Genomic DNA, 12489 nt, shown 5'->3' on the forward strand with positions numbered 1-12489 from the left:
TTTGCTTTTAACACACCTCCCCTCCTACCACGTCACCTGATCATGTGAGAGATGTTCAGGTACGTGATAGGTGAAGCACCAGGTTCACTTGTATATAAGGCAGTCATAGGCATTATGGGCCATGGCCGGACGAAGCACACCAAGTGTGCGAAACTAGAGCTCGGTCGCCATCACTTGTCCCCCCACCACCCCTCTCTTCTGTACTCCTGATGTGAGTATGTCTCAATAAAGAAGACCCTGCAGCCACACCGGTGAGTGCCGATTTTTCATTTTTCTTCACGGACACTAATTTACAAATCTGTTTAACTTTCTGGAGCCAGTTGATATATAAAAAGTTTTTTGCTGGAATACCCCTTTAAGTTACCAAGAAAAAGAGCTGTTAACATATAATTAATCCAATTAGGAGTGGTATGTTGTTCACACAAAAGCACATCCAAGATAGATATGAGCGTTAAAGTGTACTCCAAAATGATTACTACCTTAGTCAACCATCTCTGGTGACTAGTTCACCCAACGCGTTTCTGACGCCTCCATCAGCTACGTCATCAGGGGAGTATTCAGAACATAGCGGGTTAATAAGAAATTCACAAGGTACAATAACCCTTATATAGTACATTCCTCAGACAGTCACAGATTACCATTTAGTATATGCAGTACTGTCAAATGTGCTCTTAATCAAGAATCATGTTGAAAGGAAAATAAACCATATGGGTATATCCCTTTTCATGAAGTCCTCAGCCAGTGGGGGTCTGCCCTGTAAAAAATAGTAAACCAGCAAGTAGTGCAACAATAAAAAAAAGTATGTGCCCCTTCCGGATTGTTTGTATTTATCCTCAGCACAACGTTGTTCACTCACTTATAACCCTCCAGCTGGTGTCCCTGCAAAATAAAAGCATAGCCCTACTCAGTATTCCAGAAGTAGGGTATTCCTGCAGAGAAAGATAATGCTTCATACGGAGTTACTCATGGTTCTGAGTCTTCAAACAAGGAGAAGCCGGCATCTGACGTCTTATGCTAACGGGCCACTACGTCACATCCGATGCGCCCACCCTGCTTCCCTGGGCGACGCTTCCTGGGGTGGTGCATAGTTACATGCACTAGCCGGACATGTTTAACTGTTTGCGATCCGTATAGAAGGACAGCCTCTATATTAACTTGGTCATTTGCTTTTAATACTGGCTTCTACAAACTGGTGCAGAGATTCTGATATTATTCATGGGCAAAACAACTATAAGGGATGATACTTGATTAAGAGCACATTTGATAGTACTTCATATACTAAATGGTAATCTGTGACTGTCTGATGAATGTACTATATAAGGGTTATTGTACCCTGTGAATTTCTTATTAAACCCCTATCCCCTGATGATATCGCTGAAGGAGGCGACAGAAACGTGTTGGGTGAACTAGTCACCAGAGATGGATGACTAAAGGAGTGCACTTTAACGCTCAAATCTATCTTGGATGTGCTTTTGTGTGAACAACATAGCACTCCTAATTGGTTTATCATATGTTAACAGCTCTTTTTCTTGTCTTGGTATCTTAAACCAGAATACAAGCACTTTATACATACATTTGTTGCTTTGTAAATTTTTAAAGAAATATAGGAATAAAAGTTAGATTTTAGGCACCTCTTTCACTCGTCAGCTGGTGATTTATATTATATCATGTGTAAACTTTTTGTGTAAACTGTTTTTAAATGATTTTAAGGACTACTTTAGCAGTATGTCTGCTGTGGAACTTGTATTTTTACCTGGTTATTTGTGAATTTTGGTTAGAAATGCTCTTTCTTTTTTTATAAGCTCTTTCTTTTATGTATGCAACTTAATGCATTTTTTGATCACATAAGATGTATGTTTCAGAAGTGTAGGTCTCTACAGTGTCTACAAGGAGCCTGTGTTATTGTAAAATGCAATAAAAATAGGTTTTAAAAAAATACAAAAATAAATAAATCACACCTGTAGCACCAGAATCTTGAAGATTGCTATCCTTATCTTGGTTATTTGTGCAACCTGCAGCATCTTCATCACCCCACCAAGATGGCTGTCCATACAAGGGAGTCCCACGATGCAGAGCAGAAAGATCCACTAAGAGAAATGGAACAAATAGTCATAGAAACTGATAAAAACATATTAAATATTAATAAATAAGTGTATACTGTCAAAAATTGTATTTCCTAAATCTCTGTGTGTCTTGGTGCTACTTTGCAACCAGTGTATGTCTCCACTGCAATTTGTGATGGAAGCAGACCAATGCATGGCTATTTCCATAGCTTTCAGAGATGTGCTCTGAATGTCCCTAAAAGATTCAAGCTCATGGTGAATGACAACCTGTGTTAGGCTGGGTTCACACTACGATTTGTAACTACGGTTCCCGTATACGGCTGGGATGAGGGGGGCGGAGCTTAATCGCGGCGCCCGCACTCAGCCGTCGACCGCGTTTTTGCCTATGGTCAGGAAACCGCATACGGCCGAAAAAGCAGCCGACCGGAGGCTGCGGTTCACTCCGATCGGCACATAGACATGCATTAAATACGGTTCCCCTATACGGCTGAGTGCGGGCGCCGCGAGGTCACAGCTAATTAAATGTTTTATCATTTTTCCTCCTTCCGTACTTCCATAGTTTTTTTTTTCCATCCACAGAGCCATGTAAGGGCTTGTTTTTGTGGGACCTATTGCACTTTATAATAAGTACAACCTTTTATTTTGCCATAAAATACACGGCGAAACAAAAATATTGCTATTTTTTGGGGGGGAAAAAACACAATTCTGCTACTTTTGGGGGGTTGTGTTTTTATATGGTGCACTTGGTAGAACAGACATGTTATCTTTATTCTGTGGGTCAAAATAATTATTCTTAAAATTGCCCTATTCTGACCCCTATAAATTTTGCTATTTTTCCTATTATGGAACAATATGAGGGCTAATTTTTTGCGCCGTGATTTGTAGATTTTATCGATAACATTCATGTTTTGATGGGACTTTTTGATCACTTTTTATTCCATTTTTCTGTGATGTGATGTGACCAAAAATCTATTTTGGACTTTGCTATGGTTTTGCGTTAAGGTCTTTCACCATACAGGATCACTAACGTTATATGGCGATATCAAATATGTTTATTTTTCATTTTTATGTATTCTATTTAAAAAATGGGAAAAGGTTGTGATTTAAAGTTTTCTTAGGGGAAGGACTTTGATATATATATATATATATATATATGGTAGAAGACAGCCCTGGGGGGGGGGCGTGGCTTAGCGCGGCATGTGAGCAGACACTCGGTCCGGAGCTCTGCTGGGCATCCTGCTGTTATCATGGGCATCTGGCCTGTAAACTATCTCCATTTAGTGCCTACTTGTGGGTAACAATACCTGGATCGTTGTGGAGTCGGGATGGCTGGGTGGAGACACAATACCAGGACGTAGAGGGTGCAGGAGGACAGTGAGGCCGAGCTGAAGGGGGAGCTGGCACCATCTTGTGTGGAGGTATCGGGAGTTGCGAAGTGGCTGCAGTGCTTCGCACTAGTCACTGATCAGCCGAAGCGGACCCCGGTGGATGATTGGAGCGAGGAGGAGGCAGATGGGGCTGACTGGCAAGCTGGGTCCTATGCTGCCCTTATGTTTGCTAGCCCTGAGAAATCTACGTCCACTGTCTCCTATGCTAAAGTTGTGTCAGCTGTGGCTATCCAGCTTCCTGCCACTATTAAACCCTCCATTGCTGGTGTGGTTCCTGCTACATTGAGTGACACTCTGCCTTTATCTACTACTACTGAGCCTACCTTAACCCCTTGAGGACCATGGGTTTTTCTGTTTTAGCACTTTTGTTTTGTCTTCCATAACCCTTTCAATTTTGCAGCTACAAAACCATAGAAGGGCTTTTTTTTTGCACCACCAATTCTACTTTGCAATTAAATCAGTAATTTTACCCAAAAATCTACAGCGAAACGAAAATAAATAAATAATTGTACAACAAAATAGAAGTAAAAAGGCCATTTTGTAAATTTTGGGTGCCTCCGTTCCTACGAAGTAAATTTTTTGGTAAAAATGACACTTTATCTTTATTCTGTAGGTCCATACCATTAAAATGATACCCTACTTATATAGGTTTGGTTTTGTCGTACTTCTGGAAAAAATCATAACTACATGCACAAAAATTAATACATTTAAAATTGTCCTCTTCTGATGCCTATAACTTTTTTATTTTTTCGTCCAAAGGGCTGTTTGAGAGCTCATATTTTGTGCCGTGATCTGAAGGTACCATTTTTGTTTTGATCAGACTTTTTGTTTACTTTTTATTCATTTTTTTATGGTATGAAACGTGACCACAAATACGCAATTTTGGACTTTGGAATTTTTTGGCGCAAATGCCATTGACTGTGCGGTTTAATTAACGATATATTTTTATAGTTCGGACATTTACACACGCGGCGATAACACATATGTTTATATTTATTCTGTTTATATATTTTTTATATGGAATTTGGGAAAAGGGGGTGATTTAAACTTTTAATAAGAAAGGGGTAAATGTGTGAGTTTTTAAACTTTTTTTTTCCTTTTTTTTTTTTTACTTTTAGTCCCCTTAGGGGACTTTTAGGAGGAAACATTTGATTCCCCGTTACAGATCAATGTGGTTTCATAGAACCACATTGATCTGTGTGCTCTGCGCTCGATTGATAAAGCCTGGTCCTGTCAGGCTTTAACATTCTCAGAGCAGGAGCCCACATGGAAGTAGAGCTAAGCCCTCAGGCTACCGAGTATACACATCCATGGTCATTAAGGGGTTAAAATATATATTTTTGACTGTCTCCAAAGGTAACACTGATGGTGGACTGCGTGAGGACATTGGGGGAGATTTATCAAAACCTGTGCAAAGGAAAAGTTGCTCAACCAATCAGATTGCTTTTTTTCATTTTCAGAGGCCTTCTTAAAAATGAAAGAGGCAAGCTGATTGTTGCTATGAGCAACTTTTCCTCGGCACAAGTTTTGATAAATCTCCCCCATTAACCTTATCCGCCATGATATGCAGAAGGTGTCCGAAAGAATTGGTGCGGTTGAGGAAAGAGTGGGTGATTTGGAGGATCAAGTTCCTCCACTCAAGAGGCATATGCATTGTGTGATTACCAATCTGACCGCCCTTGCAGCTAAATTTGATTATATGGAAAACCGCTTGTGGCGGAACAACTTACACTTGGTGGGCATCCCTGAAAAGGTTGAGGGTCGTGACCCTGGGGAGTATTTTGAGAATTGGGTCCTTGATACATTTGGAAAAGAGACTTTGACATCTTTCTTTGCTGTTGAGCACGCCCATAGGGTGCCGACTAGTCCTCTCCCTCCTGGAGCTCCACCCAGAGCCATCCTCATCCATATTTTACATTTCAAGGACAGAGACATTATTCTCCGCAAAGCCAGGGACATGGACTCGCTCACCATTAATGGCAACCACATTTCTATCTTTCCGGATTTTTTTACTGAGGTTCAAAAGAGGCGGGCTAAATATATGGTTTCAAGCGACGCCTGCGTGCACTGAACTGACTGCAGTGTACTCTAAGCTATACCCTGCCAGACTCCACGTGGTTGCCCTAGAGACTACCCACGTTTGAGACTCCTGTGGCAGCTGCGGACTGGCTGGATGCTCATGAGGCGCAACTAGGGCGTGCCCATACCTGAGGTTCCTGTGTGGCCTGTGTCTGTAGATGTCGGTCTTACCTAACTAACTGAGCCCTGATTTATGTTATGGCTCTGTTTGTCCCTATCTGCCTTGCTATTGCTTATATTAAACACCCCACCCCCCCCTTTTTTTTTTTTTCTTTTTTTTTTTTTTATATTTCTCTATTTCCATTTATTCTTTTTATGTTTGGCCATATATTTTGTGGGTTACAATACATGTTGCCAGATGTCCTCGTTATTCTGTTCTCTTTTGCTCGGACTTGAGCACGGAATGTTTGTGTGATCTTTTTCCGCCCATATGTTGCCTGCTCACTCTACTTGGGCTTTTTGTTTTCCCCCTGTGTTGCAAGTTGCAACTTTAGTTTCTGTTGTTTGTCTGGGTTGTTAGTTTTGTTCTGTGTCCTTCCTCACAGTCTTCTCACAGTGCTCCCCTCTCTCCCCTTTTGTTCTCTTTTCCCCCTAAGCTGTTGGCGGCTATTGTGCTCGCCCTTTTGTGTTTTCATTTATGTTTCCTTCTTTTCCTATGGCTACTGATCTACATGTAGTGGCGTGGAATGTGAGGGGACTTAATAACCCCACTAACCATCTCACTGTTTTTCAAGCGCTTAAATCTTATTAGCCTGCTGTCTTGTGCCTCTCCGAGACACACCTGACAAATTATACAAAACATGTGTTAAAGGGTACCTCTCATCAAAAAAACTTTTGATATATTATAGATTAATGTATGCAGAATAACTTTACAATTGCATGTTATTAAAAAATATGCTTCTTTCTATTTAATTTTCTACTTTGAAGAAATGACCACTAGGGGTCTCCCTACCAGTCCTGGCAGCAAGCATTTCAAACTCATGCTGGAGTCATACACACTACGAGCTGCCAGTCTGCTTTGTTCACAAAGGAGAACACTCAGAGCTGCCAGCCTGCTTTGTTCACAGCCTGTTTGGCTGTGAACAAAGCAGGCTGGCAGCTCTGAGTGTTTAGGACTCCAGCATGAGTGAGAAATGCTTGCTGACAGGACTGATCAGGAAAAATACAATAGAAAGAAGCATATTTTTCATTAACATGCTATTGGAAAGTTATCCAACATTCATTAATTTAAAATATATCAAAAGTTTATTTGATGACAGGTACCCTTTAAATAAACCATGGTTTGGCCACACCTTCCACGCCACTTTTTCCTCACACACGCGGGGAGTGAGTGTTCTCATTCGTAAAAATATTTAGTTTTCATGTACTTCTAGACTTATTGATCCAGATGGAAGATTTGTTTTCCTCTATGGCACCTTTAATCGTACTTAATGTGTTCAGGTTGCACTATATATTCTAGGGACGTAAGAAAAAATCGATTTGCGCGATTATCGCGATTTTTCATTTGGCGATACTGAATCGATTCAAAATATTTTTGAATTGATCCTTTTAGGGATATGGAATTTATATCTCCTGACGCCCGGAACAGCATGTCCCGGGCGTCAGGAGATACAAATTCCCCATTTGTGGAGCCGGGCAGATTAATTTTTCCGGCTCGTCCAAGTAGGGCCGGATCTGACGCGGTGGCGCTCTGGGTGTATGGAGCGGGCTCCCGACTCGTGCCTGCTCCATACTCTGCAGCCCCTGGCTGATTTCAGTAGCCAGGGGCCGTTGATGCATCACCGCCGCTAATATCCAGCATGCGGCGCTCAGAGGGGTGTATGGAGCGGGCTCCCGACTCCTGCCCGCTCCATATTCTGCAGCCCCCGGCTGTTTTCAGTAGCTGGGGGCCGCCGCCAATTGCCAGTATGCAGCGATTGCCGTGGCTGGCTATTAACCCTTTAGATCGCTGCTGTCAAAGCGGACAGCGGCGTCTAAAGGGATCTGTGAATGCTCCCTGCTGGGCTAGTGGGGTGGATCGCCCCCCCCCCCCCTACCCCCCGCAGCGCGATCGGGGGCGATCCACTGTGGAGGTAGCCGGAGGGCTTACCTCTGCTTCCTGCTGTCCCGTGGCTTTGTCATTGATAGAGCCTGGCTTGACTAGGCTCTATCAATGGATCACAGATCAATGGAGTTCAATAGAACTCTATTCATCTGTCTGAGGAATCTAATGATTCCTCCTAAAAGTCTAATAAAGTGTATAAAAAAAATAAAGTTTTAATAAAAGTGTAAAAGACATTGTTTTTGAGACAGAATCGGGATATATCTGGATATATCGTCACCTAGATGGTATCACGATATATCGAATCGCCACACTGGTATTGCGATTTGAATCGTATCGCCAAATTCTTGGCGATTCACACCCCTAATATATTCCCCCTCCATACTCGAGCGATGCCTTACACAGAGTGGTATCTTATCTATCCTCTTTGCCTGATGTGCCGCTCTTGGTGGTCGGGGCCTTTAACAATCTTCTTAATCCGACACTTTATAGGTTTGGTGGCAGAGGGCCTCCCAGGGCTATTGGTTCTATGGGTTTGGCTAGGTTTGTGGAGGAGGTAGGGTGGGCAGACCTGTGGAGAAGACATAACCCTACTGGGGTGCAAGATTCTTTCTTCTCTAGCTCTCATGGTACGCTATCACACATTGATCTCGCACTAGGTAACAAATAGATTTTTCCCCCCTGATTACGTCAGTGGAGTATCTCCTCCAGTCTTTCTGATCATTCCCATAACCTTGTACACCTCACTTAGAACTCTAATCCTCAGTTGAGAGGTTCTCTGTGGCGACTGAACCCCTTTTGGCTTCAGGTCCCCTCAGCAGGCCATACGCTTAAGACTGATATGGAAGCCTTTCTCGAGATCAATGCGGGAACTGCCTCGGTGGGTGCTGTATGGGATTCTTTGAAGGCGTTTGTAAGGGGTATTTTTATCAGGGATATTATATTACGACCTGTAAATCTAAGAATAGGGGGATCCAGGCCTCACTACAGCAGAAGGTGCTCTTAGCGGAGTAGGGGTTTTTACGTGACCCTTTTGACCAAGCTAGAGATAACTGGCAATCCCTACAGGCCCTATTAGACTCACATATGTTGCAGATGGCGGACAATAAGTGATTTTTCCAACAACAGTGATACTTTGAGAGTGGCGAGAGCATGAGTCGCCTACTGGCTCCTACCATTAGGACCCAGCAGGGGTCTGCTGCTGTTTTTTTGTCTCTGTGATAGTGCCGGGAATGTTGTTCAGGACGATGCAAACATTTTGAATGTCTTGGTTTTCTCTTATGAGGAGACATATTCTTCTAAGCTGACATATGATGCGGCTGCTATTGATCAGTTTGTTTCTGACATCTCGCTCCCCTGGCGCTGTCACAGACCTCTTAGATGAGCCTATCACTCTTGAGGAGTTAGAGGTGGCATTAGGGGCCTTACCTACTAAGAAGTCGCCGGGTGTTGATGGGCTTCAAAATGAGTATATTAAACAGTATCAAGACGATCTGTTACCCCAGCTACTGGGGGTTTTGTGGGCTGCTGAAGAAGGGGAGGGTTTACCTGGGTCTATGCTGGAGGTGATTATTGTATTACTATTGAAACCTGGTAAGGATCTGCTCTCGGCGGGTTCGTATAGGCCAATTTCCTTATTGTGCTCTGATATTAAGTTGATAGCGAAAGTGCTGGTTAACCGTCTCCTGGGGGTCATTTCTACTTAGATACATGGTGATCAGAGGGGTTCATGCTGAGGAAATCGATGGTGAATAATATCAGGGGGCTCTTTCTGAACCTACAGTTACTCCCTGAGGGTGCTGTTTTTAGGTCTGTGCTTTCACTCGACGCTGCCAAGGCCTTTGACAGCGTTGAGTGGAATTTCTTGTGGAGTGTCATGCGTCACATGGAATTTGGGCCCCGGTTTTTGACCTGGGTGCAATTGTTGTACGCTGCTCCTCGTGCTAGAATTCGGGCTAATGGTTTGCTTTCCCATTTCTTTCCCCTGGGTCATGGTATAGGGATGTCTCCTGTCTCCCTTTCTATTTGCCATAGCGATAGAGCCCCTCGCAGTACTCAGTAGGGCTTCCACGGAGTTTAGAGGCTTTCGTTATGGGGATTTAGAGGAACATATTGCCCTGTATGCAGATGACATGCTCCTTTTCCTGGGGGATGTTGAGCATTCTTTGCCCCCTTTGATGGCCCTAATATAAACGGATGGTAGCTACTCTGGTTTGTCCATTAATTGGGATAAGTCCACGATTCTTCCCCTTGATCCCCTTCCTTCTGCACCAGTTATTGCTAGGGTTGGCCTTCCTACTACACAGTTTAAATATTTGGGTGTGTATGTTACTGCCTTTATCTCTGATTACGTAACTCTTAACCTGGTTCCGTTGCAGGATCTTGTAAAGTGGGTGCTTGGCATAAACTTCCCCTCTCCATGATTGGTAGATCTAACTTGGTTAAAATGGTTCTTATGCCCCAGTTTTATATACTCTACATAATACCCCTGTTTGGATTCCCAGGAGATGGTTCATTCAAATCCAGTCATTATATAGAGAACTTATTTGGAACGGCAAGCCGACTAGGATCTGTCTTGAAACGTTGTAGTGTGGCAAGGAGGCCGTGGCTTTTCTATTCCATATCCCGTTTGTCACTATGGCGCTCACAGGTGATCTAGTGTCGAGGCGTATTGGTAAGGTGACCCTTATATATCTGCTGGAGGTGGCTGCACAGACATGACCCCCGGACAAGCCTCCTACTTTTGTACTTATTCGTAAGGTGTGGACGAAATTTAGGACCCTTATTCATTATCCTGTTTGTTACATAATCTCCTTTATGGCACAATCCTAGTCTGTCTGAACTGTGTTCGCTGCCTGACATTTCCCTTTGGGTTACCCATGGGGTTTTGTATCTCTCCCAATGGTATGATGGGCCGATACTGAAATCATTTGCTCAATTGCAAGAGGACTTTTGTCTACCTCACTAATTTTTCTATCACTATCTACAATTGTGACATGCCCTTGATGCGCAATCTCGAGCTTGTGATTTGACTGTTGGCTCATCCGTGGCGGTTGATGAACTGTTTACTCAGATTTCTACTAAAGGTGTGATTTCTGTGTTGTATAGAGAGCTGCTGTCCTCTTACCATGAGACCTATCCGTTGAATATCAAGGATAAATGGGAGTCAGATGTGAGTCCCATGTTGGATGAGCAGTGGGCACAGATTGTATCTATGACCTCGTGGTTTGCAGTTCGGAAGCCCACCGGGTGTCCCAAATATTTGAATTGCATAGGGTGTATCAAACTTCCGCCTTCCTGCACAGGATTGGGGTATGACGGACTCCTGCTGTCCCCGTTGTTCCTTACCTGATGCATATCTGCTTCATGTAATGTGGGACTGTACTCATCTTGCACATTTTTGGAGTGTGGTGGTATAGCTAGTTAGGCTGTTCATTTAGTTTGTCTGCCTTGACGTGTATGTTGGGCTTTCTGGACGAGCTGAATGAGGATGGTGGCTTGTATATGGTATTAGTAGGATTTTGTACCAGGCTTGTAAATTGATTGCACAGCATTGGTTGCAGGCCTCCCCACCTACCATATCTGAATTAATTGTAAAACTGAATCATATCATCAGACTGGAAAAGGGTGTAGAGCTTAAGAGAAAAGCTATATGTAACTTTGAGTCCATATGGGGTCCGTGGATAGATACCTATGGTGTGCCTTACACATACTTACGGAGGAATCCGATGGAGGTGCTTCTAGGGGGGTCGGGGGGGAGGGGGTCTAATAATTGATGTTGCCTGTGTTGTGCTCGTTGCTATTTTCGGCTCATTTACCTTCCTGTTTCATGTCTGTTATTATATGTTGATCACTTTTCGAGTCGCTGTTTGTGTGTAGGGGTTATGTATATACCTTATTGATGCCCCCTCTCCTGTATTAACTGACACAAGTTTTTTTTTCCTTTCCACTTGGAGTTACTGAATAATATTTGGATATGCATTTTGAGCATCTTATGCCTTTTGCCTAGGGGGGTATTTCTCCATATTGCACTGTGTTATTTCTAGTATGGTTTTTATTGTTTTATCTACTGTGAAGGCCGAGAACGGGGTGGGGGAAGGTTTCTGTGTGGGTGGGACAGGTTATTTAGGGTTGTATGTTTTTTGTTTCTAGATACAGTTCGTAGATAGCCAGCACGGCACTACTTCCCCATTAGGTATAGAACAGTGATGAAATGGCAGACTTAGACTAGGAATGCTGGAGGTGGTGCTCTGACTAGCAATAGTGCATGGAAACGCAACAAAGAAGCAGGGAAATAATCGGCAACTCACCGCGGCCAGCTGAGTAAATCTTCTTTTATTTCATACTCACAAATGTATCATATGGGAAGAGGGTAGTGGGGGGACACAGGATGGCGACCAAGCTTCGTTTCTCACGATGATCGTGCTTCCTCCGGCCGGAGGAAGCACGATCATTGTGCGAAACGGAGCTTGGTCGCCATCCTGTGTCCCCCCACTACCCTCTTCCCATATGATACATTTGTGAGTATGAAATAAAAGAAGATTTACTCAGCTGGCCGCGGTGAGTTGCCGATTATTTCCCTGCTTCTTTGTTGTGTTTTTTGTTTCTGTATGCTGTTTTAAAGAAAAAAAATTAATAATAATTACTGATTAAAAAAAGAAGACATCACTGGACCATTGGTGCCCACAGGCAACGTTTCAGCTAGATGTAAGCTTTTTTCAAGCAGAAAAAGTCTTGAAAAAGGCTTACATCTAACCGAAAACGTTGCATGTGGGGAACAAATACATCACAGCTCTTTACATAATGAAACAGAGTCGTCCATCATTTTGTTCTGTGGCATTGGACTTTTGTTTGTATGTATGTATGTATATATATATTTATATATATATATATATATATATATATATATTCCAAAGAA

General features: G+C 43.0%; 1 protein-coding gene across 1 annotated transcript in view; it reads right to left on the reverse strand.

Annotated features, from left to right (window-relative positions):
• The window catches only part of CEP170 (centrosomal protein 170), a 539078-nt gene that overhangs the window by 378964 nt on the left and 147625 nt on the right, over nt 1-12489 (reverse strand). The window contains exon 7 of the mRNA XM_056566907.1: nt 1959-2087. Within this exon, the coding sequence (XP_056422882.1) occupies nt 1959-2087 (129 nt within the window). The remainder of the gene's footprint in view (nt 1-1958; nt 2088-12489) is intronic.

Source organism: Hyla sarda, chromosome 3, assembly GCF_029499605.1.
Source record: "Hyla sarda isolate aHylSar1 chromosome 3, aHylSar1.hap1, whole genome shotgun sequence".
Classification (NCBI taxonomy): Eukaryota; Metazoa; Chordata; class Amphibia; order Anura; family Hylidae; genus Hyla; species Hyla sarda.